The 27,453-nt window shown below is 37.7% G+C and overlaps 1 protein-coding gene across 3 annotated transcripts in view; it reads left to right on the top strand.

Annotated features, from left to right (window-relative positions):
- The window catches only part of MPPED1 (metallophosphoesterase domain containing 1), a 73,398-nt gene that overhangs the window by 2,495 nt on the left and 43,450 nt on the right, over positions 1 to 27,453 (top strand). Inside the window, exons 1-4 of one of the 3 annotated variants that reach the window (XM_043538035.1) lie at positions 3,826 to 3,921; positions 9,035 to 9,153; positions 11,702 to 11,966; positions 17,438 to 17,619. In XM_043538035.1, the coding sequence (XP_043393970.1) occupies positions 11,815 to 11,966; positions 17,438 to 17,619 (334 nt within the window). In that variant the 5' untranslated portion in view covers positions 3,826 to 3,921; positions 9,035 to 9,153; positions 11,702 to 11,814. Of the gene's footprint in view, positions 1 to 3,825; positions 3,922 to 8,611; positions 8,723 to 9,034; positions 9,154 to 11,701; positions 11,967 to 17,437; positions 17,620 to 27,453 lie in introns of those variants that run through there. The other 2 variants (XM_037914845.2, XM_027824215.3) reach the window with 2 other exon arrangements.

The following is a 27,453-nucleotide window of genomic DNA, read 5'->3' as shown; positions in this document are numbered from 1 at the left end:
CACCCGAGTAGTTCCACTGGTTTTGGCCCTTGTATTTCAGTAGAAGATACGGAGTTATGTGAAGAAGTCACTATGGGCACAGTTCTGCAACACTGAAGTCAATAGGAGTTTAGCCATTGAATTATACGGGAAAAAGATTAAACCCTGTGATACCAGATTACTGTTTAATCCATTTATCAAAACAGGTCCTGTTTCCAGACAAACAAAACAATAACAATTAGTGAACAAAGAAATGTATAGTAAGAATTTTAATACTGAGAACATTAATAACAATGTTCATCCAAATTATTAGCAATAATAATAAAAAAAATCATAAAGGTCATTTTTCAGACCTTGCTTTGACAGAAGCTAAGGATGAAGGGCCGCATTCAGAGGCGATACGTAAGGTAGCGTAAATGAGACTCCCTTACACATATTGTACTGACACTGGTGTCAGAACTGGAAGAGACAGAACTTGATTATGTTAAAGTAAGGTGAGGGCTACTTGCATGTTCTGGACCTTATACTGTTAGACTCTGAATGGAGTGCGCACATGAATAGAGTTGGGTGTAAGGATGTCTGACTGAGTACAAGGTGATCTTGCACCACTCTACACATTATCTCTGAATATGATATGGATTTTTTATGTTAACCCTCAATATTCTGGATTATGTCTATCAGAAATGTTAAGCATGCATCCGATGAAGTGAGCTGTAGCTCACAAAAGCTTATGCTCAAATAAATTTTTTAGTCTCTAAGGTGCCACAAGTACTCCTTTTCCTTTGCGGATACAGACTAACATGGCTGCTACTCTGAAACCAAGCATTTTTTTGTGCATGCAGGAGCGGGAGTTCTCAAAGTTCATTTTCTCCTCTTTATTCCCTGTCAAAAGCCCATGCTTTGGATCTAATGTTCTTCTAGGTAAAATAGTTGTGAATTTACTGCTTGTGAAAGGTGATAAGAGTGGAAATGGAGTCCTGCAACTGTTTCTGTGTAGAACAGATACCGTATGGACAGTAGCAGAACTGTTCTGCTAATGAATATCCAACTGGTGCTGCAGGGACCACTTTAGAGGGGTAAAGGAGTTTATTCTTTATGTCTATTCACTCCTTGACCTCCTTGTTGAAATTGTCAACAAATGTGCCAGATGTGATGTGTTACCAGAAGTTATGTTAGTACTACCAACTAACCCTCACTATGTAACTTCCAGTAACAGCTAATCTGGAATGGATTCATTGCACTGACTACATGTAAAATGCTTAATTTCCCCGTTCAGTCACTGAATTCAGTGATTTCACTGGGAGCAGGATTGGGCCCTTAATGTTCTTTCAACATACTCTATTGTATTTAATTACATAGGTACTTATTAGAATCAATATGGTAAGGATGGGTCAGGATATCCATTAAAATGCCTATTTTTAGGAGTATTGGTCTGTATATTTCAACTGTAAATATTTGCTCTGATTGAAACTTGTCTTGTATTTTTTTAGCTTATGAATTATTATTAATAAGGTTACTGTTAATGGCAAATATATTTTTAAAAGCTACTTTTTCTGCAGAATCTTTTCTTCCTGACCTCCTACCCCAATTCCTTCTCTGTAGGCCTAGTCCAACTCCTCTTAAAGCCAATGAAAGTCTTACTATTCAGCCAGAGACTGAATCTAGCAGAGCAGCTGCAGAAGCAGTGGTCAACGGACACCGATATTTTCTACAGTTTTGACAGGATTTTCTCTGGCCTGTGCTGATTGGCTGTTTGCTCCAACCCCCTCCAGTTTCTTCACCTCAGTGTTACTCCATGCTTGCCCATCTTACCTTCCATCCCTTCCTTCTTCTCACCTGCTCTGTCCCTGTAACCTCTCTCCCTTCCCATGCCTTCTCTGTAACAGCTAATCCCTTCCTATCCACTCCCCTTTCCCCCGACCCATGTAAAAGAACTATTGTGGCATTGCTGACTAAGCTTTTTGGGGAAGGGACTGTTGACTGCTCTATGTTTGTACAGTGCCTAGCACAATGTGGCCCTGATCTGGGTTGGTTCCTAGGTAGTGCTATAATAAACATAATTATTATTAATAATTAATAATACCAGTGACTTCAGTGGATGCCCAAACACACAAGTTCTACTTACTGGTTCTACAGTCATAAACTAATAAATTCTTTTCTCAGAATTATATATAGCGCCTGGTCTTGAGAGTCCTTTCTTACATGAGTAGCCCCATTAACGTCAGTGGGACTTGTCATTCCTCACTTGAGGAAGGAGTTGCGGGATTGGATTGCTACTCAGCCATGCTGGTACACATAAGGAATATACAAAACAGCCACCTAAATTTCAGCTTCATTTTGTTACACTTGTGTATTAGTATTAGAAATCAGTGCCCAGCTCAACTTCCTTAGATGCATTCACTGAGGGTTTCCTCCAGGCATAGCTCTCTCCTCTCTGACATGGAAGGCAAGAGGGCTCAGCTGCATCTGCATCCTCCCCTCTCCTGTGGGCCTTATGGAGGGCACCATGTGAATCTGGAGTTTGTTCAGAGGGAAAGGGGGAGGATTGGGAGGAGCCCAGAAGCTGATACACATTTTGTCCAGCCCAAGGAGGCTTTCTGGAGAAGATAATATGGTCTGAGCCCGTAATATATTTTCCCTGGTAGAAGTCCTGTAGTGCAGCTCCTGTGTAAACACAGGGTCTTTGTACGGATGGCTGTGGCTTCCAGCAGATCCCTGGGGATCTGGCAAGTTTGGGGCTGATCCCATGGCTTTTTCTATAGGAAAATCCTGATACCCCATTCCTTTCACCCCTAATAGGGATGATATGAAGGGATTTCTGTGGAGATTTCCTCCTTCCAAAGGTTTACCACTGGAGGGGATGACCTGGCTCAGTGGTTGATAGGGCAGTGCGCTTTATCTTCAGTACAGGTCTTATCATTTACCTATCAGTACAGAGAAATGCTATGTTTTTAAAAAGCATTGTTTAATTTTAGATCATTTTAAAAAAAATACTACCAGCACCTTAGGTTATTAACCTGAGAATTTTAAAATTCTACTTCACTTTTCCCCGTTTAAACTCTGTTCTTATCTTTTTGCATTTCACTCACTTTGAGCAATAGAAATAGACTGGTCAGTTTTACTTTCTAATTCTCTTGCACGAACACAATGCTGCAGTGTTTGAGTTGTCAACACTGAATTTGAATGCTTAAATACAAACAAATTTAACTGAACACTTAAAAATTATAGCATTTCTATTAATAGTAGGCTTTGTAACATTCCTACCTTAATTTTGGTGTGAGGGAGATAGGTGAAACTACCAGATAAAGTTTCTTCAATGGCTTATGGGTGCCATATTCTACCCTCAGATATGTGTGCACAACTTAGTGGAACAAGTTCTGCTTGCTTTACTTTGTAAGTAGTCCCACTGAAGTCAGTTGTGTTACTTGTGTGAATAAGGCAAACAGGGTTTGACCCATTGGGAATTGTATATATGTATGTTCAGAGGCCAGGACTTGACCAACTGTGCATCATATAACCCACATGATGCAGTGTCTGGATGAAGACTATCAAAGGATGCCTGAGAACAGAGCTTTTCAACTGTGAGTTTAAACCAGACATCCCAAGTACTAGTTTGTTGCATGTATGTTTTAATACTTACTTGTAAATTTCTCAAATATAAAATATTTTGTTTTTTAAACATACCTTAATTGCTGGATAAAATGACAAACCAAATTTCAGAGTGAAGTGTAGAATTAAATAATCACAGTACTAAATTGCTGATGCTTTCATGGCTTTTATACATTTACAGTTATTTTTTCTTTAAACTGAGTATTGACTTGGTTTATCATTTTTCTTTAATTCATATCCTTAACTTCCAGTAATAATATCCTGAAGTTTGATGAATATTAGGAGAGGAAAAAGAGATTCTTAAGAGTAATGGAAGAGCTTTGCAGCTTTTATGTATGTATATAAAATTTTCTTGACCTGACTTACTTACATAGATTAGCTACCACTAATTTATTTTGGGATTAATATAAATAACCTTAAACCAAAACTGTTTATTTTTCTGAAAGAGGACTTGGTTTATCCTGTAAGAAAATGTGGCCACTTTAATACTTTACTCAAGTATGATATGCTGGATAAATTTAGTCAAGAGCTAATGTAGGATTATAATAATTTATTTAGTCTCAATAAATGTCTTCTCTTTGCTCAGTACATTTGTGTATGCAAACACTGTAATATTCTTATCTCCAAGATGTACTGGGTGTTCAGACCCTGAAAAGGCTCTATTTTACAATATATCATGAAGTGGAAACAGAAGTATTATTGTGCTGCATTTGTATTTTAGAATGAAAAGAATAAGTGAGCAAGTACTTGTGTACCCCAGGACATGATCCAGTAAGTTGTACTGTTAATAATTTAAAAATGAAACAAATTTTTGTAAAATGAAGAACAAGCAACTACAATTTTGTGGGCGTTGGAATAAGAGAATAAGAAAGTGCGATCATGTAGTCATAATTCAAAATGATATATACTGAAAGGCTTCTGAGCGGTAAACGTATTAAATCAGTACAGCTATTAGATTACTTAGGTGAAATATTTTAATATTCAGTGTATTCTGACTGCATTCATCTTCCTTCCTTGTCTGCCTGTCTGTCCACAGGACTGTCCAGAATTGTGGCATACAATAAGTAAAACATTTCTATTGATGAAATTCAGTAGAAATAGGCAAGGAGGCATAGTTTAAAAAGGAGACAGACTTTAATGTATCTTATTTCCTCCTTTTATATCTATTTACAATATGCATATAATCTTTTTTGTGACAGTTTCACCCAACAATTGCTTCAGTGCTCTTTAAAACTAAAATAATGACAATAACTTACTTGTATGTGTGATCAGTGGAGGAAAACTAATTTGAAGAAAATTAATTTCAGTAAAGGATTTTTTTTACCCAGTATATGACAGGTAGTTATAAGCTGCAAGACATAATGTTAAGGTTTTTTTTGTTTTGTAAGTAAGGGGAAAAGAATTTGAATTTTTAAAAAATGGCTGAGGTAGTTTCAGTTAAAGTGAAATAAGAGGTCTCATTGAGTCACCAAAGCACATTTTTCCACATTATAAATCAGACATTACTCAAAGCAGTTCAGATCTGTGGAAACAAATTATAGGCTTGATGAGATGGTAAATCCTGTTAGATCATGAGGATGACATCACGCCAATAAACGATCAAAATCCACCATTGAGAAGTGACGTTTAAAAAGAGGGGTGCTAGAGATCTATTTCAGTTAGACATGCTCCTGAATCAAAGGACTTTGAGTCTAAGGCCTGGCCTACACTTAAAATTTAGGTTGACGTAGCTGTGATGCTCAGGGGAGTAAAAAATCCACACCCTGAGCAATGTAGCTATGCCAACCTACCCGCCAGTGTAGATAGAGTTAGGTCAATGGAAGTATGCTTTTGTCAACCTAGCTACCATAGGTTGGGGAGATGGTGTACCTGCACCCCTTCTGTTGGTGTACACTGCATCTATACCACAGGATTAAGCCAGCATAGCTACAGTTATATCCTAAGGGATCAGAGCATAGAAGTATATGCTCTGATTGACAGTTGAGGATTGTGAAACCTGTGATGAGAGCAATTTCTAAATTTTTACACTATACAATTTTTGTGCCATCTCATGACTTCTCAGTGGCATTCCCAGTGGAGAGATATCCTTGTTACAAAAAATCACCATAATTAGCACCCTTCTTAGCAGTTACACCAAAGAGGTCATAGAATGAATGGGAATGGTGTCTGAACTACCCTTCTTACCCTCAAGAAGGGGTCTCTCCAGGCAGGCTTGAGACACAAAGGGGGTTCAGGGAAGCTTGCAGAGGACTTCAGTGTGCAAAGCTGTCACCCTGGCACCTTTCAGCAGCACTAAGCTGACATCTTGAAAAGTTAATGGTGCCATTTAATGTAGTGCTTCTGTACCTAAAATGGGGTTAGGTTTCTAAATAGAACTTTTAGATCACTAATTCATAACATAGAAATCTTTGGGGAGCTTGCAGGGGGAGGAAAACACCTTAAATGACACTGCAGATTATAACTTAAATATCCCCAAGGAATCTATTCTCCTTTCAGCATTCTTTCTTAACTGTCATTGACACTAATGGCAGGTACATAACGCATTCACATTGGGAAAAGTAGACTTTTAAGTGCGTATTTCAGTGCTACACATTATAGTCTTAGTTCAGAAAATATACATTTTAAAAAGTTCCCTAAATATGCATTTATACAACAAACTACTGGCTCACAGGGAGTACTTGAGGCCTAATGGTTCCAGAAGTACATTTGTACAGTACATGATCAGCCTCAACAGCTACCAGCCTCTAATGGCCATTTAATCAAGCTACCTTTGTTTTAAAGTCCATAAATAGGCTGAGAACATTTGATCTCTTATTTTAAGGTAAATTCAAACCAACCAGAAGAGACTGTTCAGTAGTCGTGATTTGCCAGCATTTTTGTCATTATTTGTCTTAGCAAACAAACAAACAAAAAAAGAACATATTCCTTTGAAGCAGTTTTTAATTGCAAACTTTCCTGTAGAAGAACATCTATCCAGTTCCTGGTGGCAGAACTGAGAGCAGCAAAATGATCCTATTTACTAGTTTATGTCAGGATTATGTAAACATTATAAGTTAGAGGGAAAACCTATTAGAGCATCCAGTCTGTTTCCCACATTAAATGAAATAATTGTTTCTTTACTGATAACACTAGATTCCTTTAATGCTGGGCTATCTCCATCAACCCATCCCTTGTTTAAAACAAAAACATAGAGTATTTTAGAATAATGGATTCAAATGCTACATCTTACAGTAGTGTTACTGTGATAGTTGGCACTCTTACTGTAGAACACTCTGTGGCACTGGATTTTTCTAAAAATAAGGTTTTTGCTTTCTTATCTAAAGTAACTTGCTTCTATTCCTGAGACAAACTCAATGAGAGCAGTTTTGCCTGCAGTGCAGAGGAAGATTTGAACTCTCCACCAAGCACTATTGAGTTTATTTACTCCATCAAAGATGTATTTGCACCATAAGCAGCCACACTGTATTACTGTACTATCTATCATGAACTCTCATACACTTCTTTAAGAGAATGTATTGTGTTTCTAAGCACCTCTTTCCCTGAAATATGTGGGCTTCACTATTTTAAAGCTGAATGGAAATGCCTTAATCTCCTCTCCGTTTGCTACTGCACTTTCTTTCTCAATTGCATCCCCGAATCCCAGTTCTTCAGACTCTCCATGAACAAACTCTAGCCTACCTCACATATCTTCTCTCTGTCTATACTGTTCCCACTCATCTACCTCTGGCCTTGTCTCTCTTGCTCTTCACCTTACCTCACTACTGTTGGTGCAAGAGCTGCAACTGTTCCACTGCAGTTCTTATGATCTGGAATAGCCATCATATGTTTCTCTGCCTCATGGACTTTTCATGTATTTGCAAAGCTCATCTCACAATACATCTCTTCTTCACACTTTTTACTTCTTAATTTCTATCTTCTGCTTATATTATTTTATTTTAACAACCCACCAGTAAGTATTATTTAAGATGACAACTACTGTACTTGAGCCATGGTGGATTTGGATCCAGGCTCTTGTCCAGTAGCTGGGAAGGTTATGAGAATGCCTCAAAACAGATGTTTGTCATGGGACTGACAAAAAAATAGGTGGTAGTGGGGACTGTAGCACAGAGAACGGAGTAAGTTAGTTGAGGAACAATGGACAGGGAAAGATAGGAATTGGAGGAAGAACAAAAGGCAGAACAAGAATCAGAGTGGGGATGGGGGAAGGGAGATTAAAGTGAAATGTTGGTTTGCAATGGAAAAAGTGAAGGAGAAAGAGGTTAAATTAAACAAAGGAAAAGATAACTCATGCAAAAGATGGACTGGAATTATTTTGTTTGGTACCTATACAAGAGAATATTGGGATGACATTAAGAAAGGAAAATTTTAGGGCTGAAAAAACAAAATCAGGAAAACTCCATACAATGAGTTCTGTAAGGCCCCAGTTCAGCAGGGGATTTAAGAACGTGCCTAATTTCAAGTAGATGAGTAGTCCCATTGCAGAATAATCTCCAAGTGGAAGTGGTGGAATTCCTATTGAAGGCAGTGGGAAGACATCCATTTAGTACAGTGGTTTTGGATCAGACCTTTGGGGACATTTAAAAGTAAACTGGATAAAGTCCTAGAAAAATAATTATGCAGAGAACATTCCTACACTGGTAAGAAGATGGATAGATTATTTAATAGAATCATAAATGTTGGAGATTGAAAAAGAACTAACATCCAGGATTGTGATTTTTATTTTAATATTCATATTCATGAAACCTTTTTTACATTTCTCTGTATCTCCCTGGCAGCCATCCCATAGCTCCATAAGTCTGGGGGAAGAGAGTGGTTAGCATGTGTTGCTGTGGGGATTTGAGTCTTAGTGCTGTATGTTAGTAGTGTTGGGCATGTGATTTTAAAACTTACATGGTACAGCTGCAGGTAATTATTTTCCTACTGCATGTCACACCCTGTTCTGGGTTATGGGGGAAATTTCAAATTATTTTTAAAAAATCTTAAGAAATGTTGTAAAGGAAAATAAAGGGGAGTGACTAGTGTCAGTTTGGATAGCAGTCAGGCTGGAGGGAGACAGCTTGTTCTATCAGTCACCAAGAATGTTAGCAGCCAGCCAGCCAGCCACTTATTCAGCAAGGCATCAAGAGAGTGAAAGGTAAGGATCAAAGACATTTGTGTATGTTGCTGAGAGTAGCTTCATCTGTTGAATTAATATTGTTAGTTATGTACTGTGGTTATATTGTTCTGATTTCTGTTTAGGACTAGTTGTTCATGTAATTGCTAGCTATTTCTTTTTTAGGGTAAGATCCAGCTTTTTGGTTCCCTTTCCTATCCTGGACAATTTGTATGTCTCCAGGGTGGACAATGTATGGCTGTCACTTAGTAGAGAGCTCAGTAGTGCTATGAGAACACAATTTTTTCCTCTCAAGTGAGACATACTGGCTTCTCATTTTCTGCCTGTTTACAGGGTGACCATCATGCTGAGTGTCTCTGGCTAGCATCCATGCAGGCTGGCTTAGTGCTGTGATTCACAGGCTCTCCCATGTGTGAAGACACTGGATCCTCACTTATGAAAACCCTTCTACAGTAAGTGCTATCAGAGCAGTATATTTGGTACACTTTTCTCAGTGTTTGGGAACAAAGTATAATGAATTCTACCAAAAGCAGCTAATGTTAGTGGAATTAGCAAGTGCTATTGTCCACCTTGTCCAGCGAGGAGGAAGTAGTTAATGTATCTAACTCAGAATGAGGATTCCTGGTGTCTAGGACTGGTTCTGCCAATGATTCTCTATGTGACCTTAGGTAAATCATTCAGGCCAGGATTTTCAAAAATAGGAGCCTAAAGTTAAGCATATTTAGCCGTATTTTCAAAAGTTCTGAGCACCCAGCAGCTCTCACTAAGGTCAGTGGAGCTTTTGGATGCTCAGCAATTTTCAGGATCAGGCAGGTACTTAAATATTGATTTAGGAGCCCAACTTTAGGCTCCTAATTTTGAAAATATTTGTCTCAGCCTCACTGTAACCTTGGGTTAGCCATTTGTAAAATGGGGGAAATTTTTACACACCTCACCAGGGTCTGGTTGAAACTTAATGCTTTATAAAATATTGCAAGACCCTTTTGTAGACACTTTGGAATTTCAAATTACTAACTGTGCTGAATTTAATTCTAAAAATCACCATTTATATTAGTTTACTTCAAACAGATGTCTGTTTATTCAGAGCAGCTGGTCCAATGTAAAATCTCTGACTTTGACATGCATGGTCCATATGAACTTCTTTGAAAATGCACCATTTTGCATACAGTGCTTCTAGGACAAGACCTCATATCTGCCATTTTAATCTTTTAGGGCTTTATACTACTGGGACTCTACTGGCAAGCTATGCTGCCATAACCCCATAGTGTAGACACAGCCTACAGTGACAGGTAGCATTCTTCCATTGATCTAGTTGCATCTACGCTAGGAGTTAGGTCAGCATAGCTATGGCGCTCAGGCGTGTGGATTTTTCCCTTTCTTGGGCAACGTAGCTAAGTCAACCTAAATTTTAAGTGTAGGTCAGGCCTTATTTCTTAAGTCCAAAAATGTGTACTCTATTATTCTTACAAGGATCATTCTTCTCTTCCCTCCTCCTGCTTTCAAGCACTTCCATTCTGCTGCCTGCTCCATAACATGCACACAGCATCTGAGAGTGTTTAAAATCCAAAATTTCCTTGGCTGTTTTTCTACTATTTCCTTACCACTCATTTCTAATGGAGTCAAGAAGAAATATGCTCTTTTTCTTAAATTCTCAGGCTATGTCCCTGTAGGTTGGTAATGACAGCAAGTTATCATCATTTTACAGCCATGTAATGAAATGAACTAGAGGTCTCATCCCAGTTTCACAGAAGACAAACTTCCACCTTACAAAAACTAATTCCAGATTTGGCACCCAGGTAGGCAGTCTTAATAGCTAGGCAAAGGACTGAGTGATTACCGACCATGAACTGCCTTCCTGTCATGTTTGGAGGTGGTTCCATTAGAGTGGAACTGAGATACATTGACCATGTCTGTGAGATACTTGTAGAACCACTGCCCAGAGACTGTATATATTCAATGATAACTATTTTATAATGTGAATATTTGTAAAATTAGTTCCTTTGAAGCAAAGTATTTTTTCAATAAGTAAACAAAAACTAACAATCTCATAAAAGAGCCTTACTTTTATTGCCAGTCATGAAATAGTTTATTAAAACTGGGAGTAGGGGGGGAAGGGGACGGGATAGATAAAAAGCTAATTTAATTTACTTTCTGCTATTTTCAGTGGTTACTTTTAGCATTTCAGTCAGTTTCACTTCCCAAACAATCATTGCTGTTGTTCTAGGGTTGGATACATTGTGAGGAGTATCCAAAATGGTTTCAATTGATTTTCTTTTTAAAACTTAATGAAAACATTTTTATAGGTATAAGGCTGTGAAACACCCCATTTTCCAATGAATCCTCTATTTGGGACCTAAACTACCTCACAGTAGGATATGAGGTGTGATAGTGGAGCAGTAGCACTTTAAGCTTTCATATCTGCACTAGGAGACCCTTTAGAAATTATTACAAAGCCAGGCATAATATAATGAAATGTGAATGGGAAACCCATTTTGATACCCATTTCTTATCTCAAGGGAGCTTGACCACACATACCTTTCATGAATGCCACAGCACCACTGAAAAAGAGGCCTTAAACTGGTGACTTTTAATTAACTTAAAAATGTGTTGCATTTTAGTCATTCAGAGAAAGTCAATTGAACATTTTTGAAGGGGGCTATGATATAAATATTCACTAATACAATGACGGGGGGAGTAAATAATTGTGTTGACACAACCTTAAAATTGACATACCAATACTGCATGGTGCTAGATTTGTGTTTAAAAGTCTTAACTATTTGAACATGTTGCACCATGTGTTCTTTTGCAAGTGTCCCTCCCCTGCAAACTCAGACTAAAATATATTCATCTAGTTACTGAGTTGGAAAGATTTGTAGTGAGTTCTTTGAGCTGTAAATGTTCCCCCACCCCCTTTAAATCTTCATCTGACATTAAATAAAGCAAATACAAAACAGATTAACTGTCAAACGGTTATGCTCCATCTCTTCAATCTGCTTTTAGGTTTCAGAAGGGGAGCACGTTGATGAGGTAAGGAGACAACATGGTCTTCTTCCGTCGATGTAGAAAGATAGCACAGATGATTGTCTGAAAAAGCTGTACTGCACAGTGCAAGCATGGCTTTCGCCCAGTCGCACATTATGGCTGCTAGAAGGCATCAACATAGTAGACTCATAATTGAAGTGGATGAGTACAGCTCAAACCCCACACAGGCGTTCACGTTCTACAACATTAACCAGGGACGTTTTCAGCCCCCACATGTGCAAATGTAAGTATTATAGTTTTGTTATTGCTCTAACACAGCCTTCAGAATTGTTATTGCCTTGTCAATGTCGTATTTGATGGACCAGTCAGAAAGAATTCAGAGAACAATGTTTTGCTGTCTTTCTAATAATAATTACTGGTACAGTTCAGTCCATTGGGGAAGCATAGGTACTTTTTTAAAGGATAGAAGAGGAATCACTATGCTAGCACAATTTGGCCTTTATAAAAAGAAAAAAAACAACAAGCAATGTAATTAATTTAAGAGTTTTCATATAGATAATATTTTCCACAGTTTTAGAAGCATTCATCAGCTTTTTGAACTCGTATTCTCAACTTGCATCACATGTAAATAGCTGTTGAAATACCAAGACTGTATTCAGAATAAACATTCTCCTGTTGCTTGGTTAGCTGTATTACCGCTTTGTACTACCAAAAAGAAAAAAAAAAAAAAACAGAAACAAATAAAATAGTGTGGGTACCCATCCAACAGCCTACTTTAATACCAGCATGTGAAAGATATGGAGTGCTTAAAGAGTAATTAAAATAATGTGTTTGTTTTTGACTTTTTATATATAATGATGACATCAGTAAAGTTAACTGTTCTAAATGGTGATTTACTTTTAATGTCAAGTGTAGGATCATAATTACAAAATGAAACCTGCCATAAAGTTTAGAGCCAGAAGGAAGAGCAAAACTGTTAAGCCATTACAAGTAAATTAAGTATTGCATTATAACCATTGCAAAATATTTTATAGGAAATAAAAATGTAACATATTTTATTCTATTCTTTAAAAAGAGAATCAATCTTATATTTTGATCAGAGAACTGATTTTCATTTAAAAAAAACTTTTTACTTTAGCAGGACTGAATAAATTGGCTTAGTTTCATCCACTACATTTAATACATTTTGGTAATTTCTAAACATAGGGAATGATTCATTTTAAAAAAAAACGTGAGTGGATGGTATGTATCTTTTCATTGATATTTTACATGCAAATTGTGGTACAAATTGTACACCATAGAAAGGAAACCTAAAGGCTAATGTGGACACATGCCTGCATGTGGGCGGAGTTAGAATATGTAACTCTCTGGAGCAGGTTTTTGTTATATATGCCAATTACAATAGGGTCCTGACCCCTAGCTGGGGCTTTTAGGTAGTGTCCCAATACAAATAACGAATAAAACAAATATAATATCTGCATCAGGGAACATCTTTTGTTTGCAGAGCTGGCAAATGGTAACAGAAAACAAAAACAAAAAAATTGATTCACAAATATTTTGGCAAACAGAAGTGCCAAGTTCAGATCTCTGAGATTTGTGGGGCATATTATTCATTATTTGTGTGTATTCAGACAGCCGCTGGGCATTCATGAATACGTTTGCCAATCCCAAAAATTGCATATATGAGTTTTCGTCACAAAATTTGGGTTGGAAATTAGTTATTCATTATTAGCCATTTGTTACTCATTATTCTCTTGTTTAATGTTGCGGTCACCCAGCCAGTGAGTGAATACAATAGCATGTGACTTTGGTGATCCACCACACAACACAGTGAATACTCTAAAGGGAGCAGTTCACAAACAAGCCAGTCTCTGAAAATTGTTCCCCAAAAGTGTTCAACACTCATGAATAATTAATGCATTTGAAAAACGTTCATGCAAACCAGAAGATGTGCTAAGTTGTAACAAATATAACAGTAGTTTGACCAACTCTATTTGTCTAGACAGTAGAAATCTTGAAGAATTTTTGTGAATACCTACAGTATTTATATTGTTCTTGGCTTTTACAAATTAACAGAATGGTGAGAAATGTAAACTTGCATCTCCTTTATGCCCATAAATATTATGAGTGAAATCCTGGCCCCATTGAAATCAATAGTAGCTGTTCCATTGATTTCAGCAGGGTCAGGATTTCACCTTATTAGTGACTTACATGCTTCAAAATCCCTAGTTTAGTGATGTTGCAAGTAATAACGAATAAACCCCATATAAACTTACTCACCCCCATACTTTCCATAAATGCTTTTCTCCTCAGTGCTTTTGGCTCTCCTCCAAAGGCTCTTCTGACTTCAGCCTTACAGCTAGTACACGGTTTTTCTGGTGCTCAGTGCTGTCTTACACTCCCTGTCTTACCTTAACTACACCATCCAGGAGTATTCCCAACCTCTCACAGCATTTTCCTGGCTCCATCTTTGTCTTTCCTGTTCCTCTGTTGCGAGGTGCTTTGAATTGCCACAGTTGGCAAATGTATTTTATTATTATGATAATTGTCATCTACTGTTTGTTAAGCACTGATAATGCAATCAGAGCTGTAGAAGACATAGATCATGACAGTCGTCCCCTGAAGATTTAAGGTCTTGATCCTGGCTGTATGCAGGCAAACCTCTGCTTCTGTATGAAACCCCATTGAAGCCCTGTGTATATACCAACCTCCAGCAACAACTGTTGTCCTGAAATTTTAGCTTTGCTTTTCAATTTATATGCTATTTAAAAAAAAACACATAGATCATAAGGGCCTCATTCTTCTCTTTCCCTTACTCACAGTGCAAACAGTTCATTGGACATCAGTGGGGCTACTCAGGGCGCCAGGTGTTGCTCAAGGACATCAGTCTCAGGCCTTAAGAAATTGTGTCCTACAATACAATTAAATGTGTTTATGTGAAACCTGACATACTTTTGCACTGTTGTACTGCAAAAGCAATTCACACATCCTTAATGTGTGCATATTTTTGTGACACTGTGATCTGTATTTCATTTATTTATCATATTTATTTATATCCAATACATTTTTTGGCCCTTTGTACAAGGTTTTAAAGCAATACATACCTTGGCTGACCAGTGTGAATCAGGAAAATGCTTCCCACAAAATAAAGTTCTAAATTGTGCATAAGGAAAAGCGTACGTATTGCGTGCTGCATACCTTGCCATTTTAAGTCTGTTGTGTTTTGATTCAACTTCAGAGGAGGACCATGTGAAATTTAGGTTACGATTTGATGCACAAGTTACTGCTGTTCCCCTTGGCTTTGTTCCAGTGATAGGCAAGAGGGAAGAGGCATATTTAAGGGATGCACTTTATGACCTACACTGAAAACCCAGCAATGTAAATTCATATCAGCACGTTTTATTTATTTTGTACAAATGCATGAGAACCCTGGGAAAGGTACATTATTTTTCTGGCTACCTTCTTCTGCAGTTGAGAAGTATCCATAATTTAAAACTGCATAACGGAGAGGTGCCCTTATTGGGGAGTTAGGGATGGGGAGAGCAAAAGTTTGGAAGTCAGGGATGTAAGACCTCAAGTTTCTGCTTTTGTGCATGTTTCATGCTCCAACTTTTGGCCTCGCTTCCGGTCACTTTTTGTTGAAAAATTGACAAGAGGTGTGAAACTTTAGGAAGCTTGGGCTTAATACTTCCTGCTGTACAGCACTCGAATTAAATAGTTATTACTCCCTGGATTTAGTAAAGTGGAAAAAAAAAACTTTTGAAAAGTTATGACTTTTGCTAGAACCTGCCCATAGATTTAATGATTTTTAAAAAGACATACCCGCCCCCAAAAAAGTATAGAAAAATAGTATAACAGAGAGAATTTGCTCATACATTAGCGTTTTAATGTGTTTTATAAATGGTAAAGTGAGAATTTTTGTAAGTATTGTTTAATAATTTGAACAGGACTCTCTCTATTCCTGGTTGTCTCACTAATGTCTACTACTGACTACATGAACCTATCAGGTCACATAACATCCATGCCTCAGTTTGCTCATCTGTAAAATGGATATAATTCTTATCTGTCCCATGTTGTGAAGATTAACTTATGTTTGTAAAACAATTTGAGATCCTCTGAAAGCTTTTCCCATAAACACCAAAGTGTTAGCATTAATAATGCTAACATTATTAGGGGGGGTATGGTAGAGGTATATAAAATCATGAGTGGTGTGGTGAAAGTGAATAAGGAAAAGTTATTTACTTGCTCCCATAATATAAGAACTAGGGGCCACCAAATGAAATTAATGGGTAGCAGATTTAAAACAAATAAAAGGAAGTTCTTCACTCAGTGCACAGTCAACCTGTGGAACTCCTTGCCTGAGGAGGTTGTGAAGGCTAGGACTATAACAGGGTTTAAAAGAGAGCTGGATAAATTCATGGAGGTTAAGTCCATTAATGGCTATTAGCCAGGATGGGTAGGGAACGGTGTCCCTAGCCTCTGTTTGTCAGAGGGTGGAGATGGATGGCAGGAGAGATATCACTAGATCATTACCTGTTAGGTTCACTCCCCCTGGGGCACCTGGTATTGGCCACTGTCGGTAGACAGGATACTGGGCTGGATGGACCTTTGGTCTGACCCAGTATGGCCATTCTTATGTTCTTATAATAATAAAGATCTATAACTTTAATTTTTCCTAATTACATTTTTTAAATTGAGCCAAGAGGGAAGCAGATCAGATGGGGAAAGATCCAAATTATACATAACAATGAACTAAATTAATGTTCTTAGTCATTTAAGACAAATGTTTACAAAACTAAATTGTTCATATAAAACTATAATTCTCTCTGAGATTTTACTGATATTAATAAAGCTCTTGGATTTCTGTTTTTCTGTTTTTTTCCCACCAAAATTACCCCCACTGAAATTGCAGCTATGGTACAGTTACACATACATACTTCTATATATTGTAATGAAATGTGTTGAGGGTGAAGGAATTTAATGAGTTGCAAATAAGTATATTTCATGCAGCAGATTTGTGTTCTCTGCTTTCCTTACCTAAATCATGAGGAAGCTTCATAAAAGTGGGTCAAATCATTTCTTTTCCTCAGTTTTGAGTCTTGAAATTGGGCACTATACAATGCAGCACCACCCCTTACTGCATCTGATTTACTTAGTATAATTAAGCCCAGAAAGTTACCACAATTGTCCTGACAATAGTAAGGTTAGAATGTGCATTTGCAGCAGCTGTCAGTAGAGTTCTTATCTGCTGGTGCATTAACACACTGAACCATATCTCCAAAAACGCTTTAATTAAATTTGTTGGAATTTTATAACCTGCAGAAAAAATACGATTTGGAAAATGCATTTAAATGTATTTATATATGTGATAAAATGCTTCTCTCAATATAGTGTGCAATCTTATCTAAATGATGAACACAGGATGGTATTCTTATTTTGAAATTGGAAATGCCTTTGTTTTATTTGTAAGTGTCTGAAATATGACAATAACATTGAAACAATCCCTTTTCCATAATCTCTTTCAACTAATAGCTGTACCCAGACAATATTTAAAGCACTATGATGTGAACTCCAAAATTCTTACACCTCCTATTAATTCTGTGAGTTTCTTCTAATAAGTGACTTTCACCACACAGATCCAGAATACGTCATCTTTAGTAACACTGAAAACTGTATTGGAATTGCAAAGTAAATACTAAAAAGGTTATGTAGTCAACTGTATTTCATAACCTTCTCATGATGCATTTCCCATAGGGTGGATCCTGTGCCCCATGATGCCCCCAAACCTCCAGGATATACCCGATTTGTCTGTATTTCTGACACTCACTCAAGAACTGATCCAATCCAAATGCCCTATGGAGATGTTTTAATACATGCTGGTGACTTCACTGAACTGGGACTTCCTAGCGAAGTTAAAAAATTCAATGAATGGTTAGGTAAGTATCAGATTAGCTGCCATTTCGGAAGTAAACGTGATTTAATGAATGTATTAACCCTCTCTGCCTCCTAGTAAAACATCGTGCACTCAGGAATGATGAATATTAATTTAGCTTTGTGTTTGAATGGTAATATTTAGAATTTGGATTTTTAAAAATATTGTGCTCTTTCCAGCTGAGCAAATGAGATTCATGTTATCATTCATCCATTCTGCCTTTCTACTCTTCAGCGGGGGAAAATGTACAATAAACAACTTTTGGCATTAGCTGCAATTTAAGTCACTGGGCCTTTTATGATTTGCATAGGAACTCTTACGTGCATTGTTATGGCTTTCCCTCCCCATAAAAAGTTGTGGTGAGAAAAGCATTTGTCTGTTTAACCCTGGAGGCTGATAGTTTTTCTGTCTGAGGCTCAGCTGCACCACAGCGATGAATTCTAAACAAAGCAAAACGCATGTCTGTGGTTGCTGTCTTGGATGTGGCAGACCAGATGTAGATGCCTTCTGTAGGCAACTGTTGGCATTGATCACTGAAATTCTGTTCCACTGGGCAGGCAAGTGGTGATTTACATGCACTTCTACAATGTTATGTATGTGCTTAAAAAAAAAAAAAATTACAGTGGAAATTGGAAAGAGTTCGCTGCTTCCAGAGAAAATCATGGTCTGTGTTCCTCTTGTGCTGGTGCTCTGATTTAGCATAAACACGGATTTTTGTTTCTGATATTTGTTTATCAAAAATTTTTGGGTCGGGTGAGTGGCTTTAAAAAAAGTACATGAAGTACACATTTTAAGGGGCTGGGCTTTTTTCTTTAATTTATATTTTCCTGTGTTTTCCTGTCTTCGTAACTACTTACTATGGCATTTCCCACTGTGGGATTGGCTAGGAATCAGGCACAAAGCTGACAGAAGCACGGAAACTGAGATGCAATAAGAAAAATGTCAGGCCTTTCTAGTTCAACAAAATATTTACAAGCAAACCTGTACCCTAATTTTCGCAGGCTCATGCTAATAAATATTGATTTGACTCTGGAAGCCCAATAATATGTCTAACAAAATAATTAAGAAAAAAAAGTTAACAATGCAGTAAGGTGGAAACATATACACAAAAGCATTGTCATTTGCAGTGAAATCTGTAACAGTACCTTCCACTCACTCTTTCTGTGCCCAGGCATTACAGGACAATAGGACACTTTTACAACACTAAGCAATGTTCAATTCCACTCTGAGTCTTCACACTATATTGCAATAATGTACAAACATTAGTGCACAAAAACTGTTCCAAACCCCATGGTTATCTGTTGTACACAAAATCAATATTTACCCAGTAGTGTGGAAGGGAAGCGATATTAGAGCATTGTTAGTCAGCAGAGAAAGGGACTGCATGTCTGAGTTGCTGCTGAGCTCCTGTCTACCTGGCAGGCTGCCTGGCCTCCTACATGATACTGCCCCAGCTGTGAACAGCAGAAGTCCTCAAGCTGAAATCCCCTAAGTTTATAGGTTATAGGTGAGGGAGTTGTTGGCGGGGCCTTCTTCATGATGGCCTCGTGAATGGAATTGTTTTTCTCCTTGCTCCAAAATAGTCTGAGAATTTGCTGATCCTTAAGGCTTGCTGCCAGGCTGATCTCTCTGAATGGTCACTTGGAGAGGATTGAGGTGTGTGGGGCATGGGATTTCAAGCTATAGGTTTTTTTTGGAGGGTGGGGGGGTTGGTTGTTGGATTCCTAAGGAGTGGTGCCCTTTTGTGTAGTCTGGTATGAGAATGTTTTGCTTGTTATGCTTATAATAGTTGTTTGTTGTTGAAGGGACTGGTGTTGTTTTTTCTGGATTTATATTTTAAATCTCTGTCAAGCTGTCTAGAGCATTTGAATAGGTGGGTGTTTTTATGTGTTTAATTTAAATAAATAAATAAATAAAGTAAAAACACATCCGTTTTCTTTGAAAACCTGCTGTACTTTACCTTCCTTATTGACTAATGCATCTAGAACCATTAGAGCTTCTTTCATTCCCCAACCACCTCCTTCTCCTCCTCTTCCCTCTTTGCCTGGGATCTTGCTAATTTCTTCCCCCCAAAAAATATAAAAAAATTATTGACACCATCTGGCAAGAGCGTTTACCCTCTCTGACATCCTTTCCTGCTCACTCCCAGACTGCATTCTCTCCTTCATCCTAGTCTCAGCTCTCCCTTTCCTCTCCCTTTCCCTTCATTCTCTCTATTTTGGCTCTATCCCCTCAGCCTTCAAATATATGACAGTTTCCTCTATCCTTAGAAGGCCTTCCCTTGCTCACCTGCTTTTCAAACTACAGCCCCGTGTCCCACCTTCTCTTCATGTCCACATTTCTTGTGTGCGATGCTGGCTGCCACTCTTCCATTTCTTCTTCTCTAATACTCTTTTGGATCCCCGGCATTTCGGTTTCTGCCTATATCCTCCTCTCAATCTTTCCGAGGTCACCTGACCAAATTCTGTGGCTGCTTCTCCATTTTCCTTTTTCTCCACATCAAATTCAGGCTCCCTGTCTTTGATGTCAAGTATATTTTACTTTAAAAACGCTGACTTTAATAGAACTTAAGCTAATGCTTAAAGTTGAACATGTGCTTAGGCGCTATGCAAAATAGGGCAGACCTAAAGCCATTTCTCTCTCTCTTCAAGCTTGTTTTTTTTTCTTTTTCTGATACTGTTACCTCTGTTATTTTCCTCTCTTTGCCCAGTCTCTTCCGTGAGCTCATTTTTCTTGAAACACTCTGAGCCCAAAGTGCATTTGGATTTCAGAAGGTTCCGAATTTGAAATACCGTAGATGGTGTCGTGGGGACACAAGACCATTGAGCTTTCAGATGCCATCATAAGGAATGGGTTGGAAGAAAACTTGAGATTATGCTATATTTTCAATGTGCCCCACACACTGATGTCACTTTTAGCATTTGAAAATAATCCAGAGCCCTTCTGCCTAGATATTATTCATCAATATATAATGCAGGATGGTTAAGTTGGATCTTATCCTTGAATACTGGGGACACGCTGTGCTGTGGTTATCCCCTGCACTCAGTCCTCTCACTATTTTTATTTTATTAATTTATTTTTATCTGGCACCCAAAAATGCATGAGGCGCTTTATAGAACAAACACAAAAACATCATCTCTGTCCTAGTGCAGCCATCAAATTAGACGTGCAACTCTCCCCCCCCGCCATACATTCTTTAATGATGGTATTGGAAAAGATCTGTGTGGTTTGCTCCAGCCTGTATGAATATTTCCAAATGTTATATACTCCAAGGCTCTAGAGCACAACATGGCTCTGAGTTACACTTATGACATTTGAGCTAAATTTTCAATCTGACGCTCCAGTTCTAGACCCACTTGTGTGAGTGTGTATGTGGAGCGTTGTGCTCTTGTGTGTAGACGCAGAAGATTACTTAATTATGCTGCACATTTTCTAATGTTCCTAGCTTCATTATTTCTGAATGAAATTACCTTAAATATGTCAAAGGCTTTCTTCTTCTTTGAGGAATAAGTTCATGCCAAATTTGAAATAAAGCTTAGAGTTACAGTGCAAAAATGAAACACACCTGGAACATTTAATTGGTGACAACCACCATTTTATTCTTAGTTTCAAATCGCAAAAATGGAGAAGCAGAATTTTATCCAACTTCTCAACACAAATTCACTTCAGGGCTGTGATTTCCCATAAGAAATTTCACCACAAAGGGTCAAATTTTTCCCACTGAAAATTGACATTACCTGAAAATAGTTTTGGAATGAAAATGCCCATTTGAACAGAATTATACCAATATTCTACATTGCTATAATTATACACTGTTGATGATTGTTACAGCATTGCTGTTTATATAAAAATCAGCTAATTTTGATCACTAGTCAGTATCCCTGTTGTTTTAAGATACAAATCTTCATCAAAGAAAACAATCTTAATGTCAGGTCCTTTCTAAAATGGAAACTTCTGCAGTGATGGTAGATATTTTCCTTCTTGTTTTAACAGGTATATTTTAGGGTGCAGTAATATTCATATTTAAGACAGCTTTAAATGGTGGCAAAGAAGAAAGAAATTCATCCGTCTTGAGCAGCAAAAGAAATTAGAATTTACAAAGTGTACTCTTGCCATTTTGACCATCAGTAATTATACTATTTTTATGTTAATGTAGAAACCCCTTGAAAGGGGTGCTTAAGTACTAATTATCTATTTACAAAAGAATGGCTTTGGAAATGCAGTGAGAAACACTGAGCTGTATAGGGATTTAGAACAGATGTCATTTTAAAAAGACTAGGCATACCAAAAAAAAAAGTTGGTTTTCATTGCACTTCTTTAACATACAGTGTCCCAGATTCTTGGCTACAGCTGAGGAGCACACAGCATAGGTCAGGAGAGAAGGGTGCAAAGATGAATTTATAGTCTCTCACAGGTCTGGGCTGCCTGTGCTGGGCCAGTCCTCTGGCCTAACTTAGGGCAGCCTGAGGACTTCTGTAAATTACACGAGCTGCCAGTAGCCTCAAGGGCCAACAAGGCAGTTGGGGATCACCAGAGTGTAAGGAAGCTGAGCTAGATCACTTTCTTCCACCCACACCTCCTGTGCTGGCAGCAGGGAGCATCTGATGTGGGTGCTGCTATATTAGAGGATCTCCCCCGCTATACCAGTCCTCCTCCCAAGGCTGGCTGCACCGACTTAGGGCCATTTGTACCACTGCAGTTTGAAATGTGGGTCAGTGTCCATTCCACAGCCGTGGTATTGCTAAAGTTAAAATTATGATTCCTCCTGTTGTAGGAACTGCAGAATGACTCCTATTTCCATAATACCCCAATGGCATGGCTTCCCCCCACCCCTTTTTGTCTAAAAATTAGTTCTATCATTACAAACTGGGTCTGATTCTGGCCTCATAAGTTTTACCCGAGTGTTTAACTGTTGGCTTTAGTGGAGTTTTTCTTGAAGGCAGTGGGGTCTGGAGACATAAAGGCAGGATTGGGAGGCAAGAGGTCCAGAATCTAATTCTGACATGGCTGTGACCTTTGGCTAGTATTTTCACTAAGGGAGGTAGGCACCCAAATCCCATCCCATAGGAACTGGGCACCTAACTCCGTTAGACACCTTTGAAAATCACAGGCTCTGTCTTGTTCCCCATCTGTAAAATAGGGACAATAATACCTAGCCATATGCCTCACAGAGATGTTAATTAGTGACTGTTTATACAGTGCTTGGAACATATACCATAACGCATTATACATAAATGTAAAACATTATTATTCATGGTGTGCATATACTGACATAGTACCAACCCCTTTGTAGTCTTCCCATTGAGAAGATGAGCTGTTGGGGACACTGAGGATTATTTTGCAGGATCTGAATTGGAGTCAGTATCAAGTTGTGATGAAATCCCTGTAGTAAGTGTGAAGTGATTTTTTCACTGTTACTTTTTTATACAGTTCTCTGTGTCCTGTCCTTTCATTGTCCCTCAGATATATACGTTATTTTAAAAGGTAAAAAAAAGTTCCTGTAGAATTTTTGCATCCCCATTAAGAATTTTTAAGGTTGTTTTTAATGGTAGAATCAGGAATAGAATTTCATACTGTAGCTTAAATATAAAGAGAACACTCTTACAGACTAAAATTCATCCAGAGGCTTAGGGGCTGAACTATGCTGCACAATGACTCCTGTACGCAGGAGGGCAGTACATTGGTTCTGCATAGCCAGAGGTGGTTTAAAGCAGGAACGAAGGATCTGCAAATGAAGGTCCTAGACTGGAAGGCGGTCCATTTTCCTTTAGAAATAAATTTGTTCAGTTACTGAACATGTAACAGAGTATCCTGGAATATATGCTTGAATATTAGCAGATTTTTTTTCTAACATATGTTCCTAGTTTTATTTATCTATATCTATGTATTTAAAGAATTCCCATTTTGCAAATGTAGTGGTGAAAAATAGTGTATTTATTTGTTATTTTAGTGTTTGATTTAATTGCTGACTTTTATGTTGCAGAAATGGCTAGATCTAACAGTTTACAAATGACTTAAGGAGGAGTGTTGATTTACAATGTTATTCAAGATTATACACCATACAAAAAAGTATGTTAATGTAAATTTCCCAGACATCAGCCAAGTGTTTAAACACAGAACTGTCAAAGAGATGCTAAAAAAGCAATCTGAGACTGTTATACAGTCTTTTTACTATATCACTCACTGCTATATTCTAAAAGGTTGAAATGAGAGGGGGGAAACATTAAGTGGGCATTTATATGATTGTCACTGCTTTTAGAGAATACTAAAAATGCTGCTTAGCACAATACCCAGAGACAAGCAAAGCACAGCTGCTGTTAGGAGTTTGCATATATCTTGTTGAAGTTGCATGGGGATGCAATTGTAAGTCTGTGTGTTTTGTTAAATAAAGTGGGTAAATGGTAAAGACTCCTTACTTTTTAGTACAAGAGAAGTCTGGAGTGTAAAAGGTATGCATTTGCTTTTGGATTATTTGCAGTATTTTATCTAATTTAAGAAGCAAAAAGCATTGCCAAAGGATGATTCACCTTTAAATACTTATACAAAGTCCATTTACAGATAACTCTGAGACAGTGAAATAGAAAATGAAAGTCCCAGGGTTTTTTAGTATTTTCTGATATGCAGTCTGTATTTCAAGTGACAGTGAACCAGCACGTCAGGTAATTCTTTAAAAATTATCTTCCCTATAAAAGGGGCCCACTGTGGTTTGAAAATTGGGAATAGCTATAATAATTTTGTATTGGCACATAAAAAATTTGAAGTTCAGTTGATTTCCTTAATTAATTTCCTTAATCTACTGTAATGAAAGAAAGAAACAAAAATATTATTAGTTAATCAAATATATATACACACATACAGTAGAACCTCAGAGTTATGAACACCAAAATTATGAACTGACTGGTCAACCATATACCTCATTTGGAACTGGAAGTACATAATCAGGCAGCAGCAGAGACCAAAAAAAAAAAAAGCAGCAAATACAGTATAGTACTGCATTAAATGTAAACTATTAAAAAAGGGAAAGTTTGAAAAAGATTTGACAAGGAAAGGAAACTGTTTCTTTGCTTGTTTCACTTAAATTGAAATGGTTAAAAGCAGCATTTTTCTTCTGCATAGTAAAGTTTCAAAGCTGTATTAAGTCAATGTTCAGTTGTAAACTTTTGAAAGAACAATCACAATGTTTTGTTCAGAATTATGAACATTTCAGAGTTACAAACAACCTCCATTCCTGAGGTGTTTGTAACTCTGAGGTTCTATTCTATTACCAAGGCTATGATACATTTTTTGCACTAAGTGAACAAAGAATAAGATACTTTTTGATGAACATTTGTCAGAACTGGAAAACAAGTGTATTTACTTGAGACAATGTGTAAAGGTCATTTGAGGGGTCTGGGGTGGGGGCGGGGGGGGAACGACAGTTTTTTTCAGCTACACATGAATCCAATATGATCACCCAGATTTTTAAGTACCAAGTCCCCATAGTCTAATAGGAAAGTTTGTGCTAATATCTATTTATAAAAAGTTCTTCTCTTATAGAAACTGCTTGGCTTAGGTCCAGGCCAGTGTTCCTCCAACATATTTTTGTGTGTAGGGGGGGAAGGAAGAAATGAGAAAAACAGGGAGGGAAAGAGAGGGGAGGAGGGGAATAGGGAACTGTTGAGTTCTTATCCCCACCATCAACTAGTGGCATTGCAAGTGGCTGGGGGAAAAGGAAGAATTGAGCCCCACCTTCCAGGGTGGGAGGCCCTGGAAGAGGCCTGGGGAGAAGGTGCTCCAGAGCCCAGTAGCTGAAATTAGAACGGTTTGAAATTCAAAATTTCCATTTTACACAAAATTTCAACATTTCAGAATTTCTTTTAATTCCAAATTTGATTAAAACCAAATATTGTGGATATTTAGTGAACAGAAAATTCTGAAAAATATTGTTTTGAAAATTTCATTTAAGAAAAAATTAAAAATTTAATTTCAAAACAAAATTTTGAATTTTTTCTTACATTTTTTTTTCCCGTGGGAAATTTGTCAGAAATTAATATAATTTCACACACACAAGTTGGTTTAATTGAAACAGTATTTTCAGATGGAAAACCGTTTTGATAAAGGCCATGTTTATACATACAGCACTGCTGCGGGGCAGCTGAATCAATATAGCTGCGCTGCTGCAGCACGTGTGGTGAAGACGCTCTGTGCTGACAGAAGAGCGCTCTCCCACTGGCATAAAAAAACCACCTCCGCGAGAGGCAGAAGCTAAGTCAGCAGGAGCTCTTCCGCTGGCATTGCGCTGTGTGCATGAGCACTTATGCCGGTGTAACTTATGTTGCTCGGGGAGGGGGGGAGGGTAGTTTATTCAGATCCCTGAATGACATAAATTATGCCAACATAGGCTGTACTGTAGACATAGCCTAAAATTTTGCTACCAGCTCTAGCTAGAATTTTCCCTGCACAGTATATTGTGTTTTCCAGCAGGGAGCAGCTACACATGTGCATCTTCAGGGGGAGTCTGAGAGTTTTGCAGACCAGAATAAGCAGTCATAAGAATATATAATTTCCCAAAATTCCAGACTTCCTTTTTTTCCTTTAGCATTAAATACATCTGTAAGCCACACCAGACATGTGTATGTTACGTTATGGCATTCCTGAATGGCATATCTGTTTCTTATGTGCTCTCATATGCCTTATACTCTCAATGGGAGCTATAGTTTGTACTGGATCCATATGCAGAATTCCCATGAGAGCAGTATATGGTCTCAAATTTGTTTGCACACACACAGCTAGCTCCCTTTCCATCCCAGGTCTGCTGCTTCCCTGTTAGCAGAGCCAAACACTAATACCAATGTTTTTAAAAGCAGCTAGGTATACGAGAAACTTTTACTGCACTAAGTAGAATGTATAATTTCTTCCTATTAAATTACTTCTCTGCAGTGGAGTTATTCTGTTAGAGAATACATTCAATGACAATAACTTTTCAACGTGTTTTCCTCAAATGTTGCATCTCTGATTATGACATTAATATAAACTCATTTACATCAGTTATTGGTGAAAATAGTAAAAAGGCTGTGTAATGACATAATGAATCAGGTTCTGCCGCATCGTGGGGGGATAGACTGGAGGACCTCTTGAAATCCCTTCCACCCCTACGTTGCTATGATTCATCAAAGCTTTTAAAATTTCAGAAAATTCCATGCAGAATTGTCAATATATTTAAGATAAAGATTAATTTCCAAATGATCTGTTGATCAAATGAGAAATAGTACTCATAACTTTAAGTGAGAATTATTCTGATTATCAGCATTTCAGGTTTTTAAAAATTCTTTCTTTGTTGTTTTTCAGATAACCCTCATATATAATATAAAACTACATAAAAATAACAACAGTCCAGGAAAATAACCGTGTAACAAAAAATCCATCCAAAGATTTTAGGGGCTTGCTTCAGGATAATCTAAGTACTAAACATATGTAGGCAAGAAAGTTGCCGATTTAATGTAACGGTTAATGTGTAAATATATTGCACATGAGTGATCTTTGATGTTTGCCAAGAGCTCAGACCTGCAAGAGGCACTCAGTACCTCACAGGGTTGAGCTCATGTTGCCTGATTCTGTTCCTACTAAAATCAATGGGCATTTTGCCATTGACTTCGAAGGTAGGAGCATCAGGCCCACAGGGCAGAGAAATTCGTACAGTGCTCCGAAAATAGCATAGGGCTGTGAGAAAATCTCTGTATCTGCAAAAAGAAAAGGAGTACTTGTGGCACCTTAGAGACTAACCAATTTATTTGAGCATGAGCTTTCGTGAGCTACAGCTCACTTCATCGGATGCATACTGTGGCATCCGATGAAGTGA

The sequence above is a fragment of the Chelonia mydas genome, chromosome 1 (assembly GCF_015237465.2).
Source record: "Chelonia mydas isolate rCheMyd1 chromosome 1, rCheMyd1.pri.v2, whole genome shotgun sequence".
NCBI classification, from domain to species: Eukaryota; Metazoa; Chordata; order Testudines; family Cheloniidae; genus Chelonia; species Chelonia mydas.
Note: the sequence above shows the minus strand (reverse complement) of the source record. Positions and strands in the feature narration are given on the sequence as shown.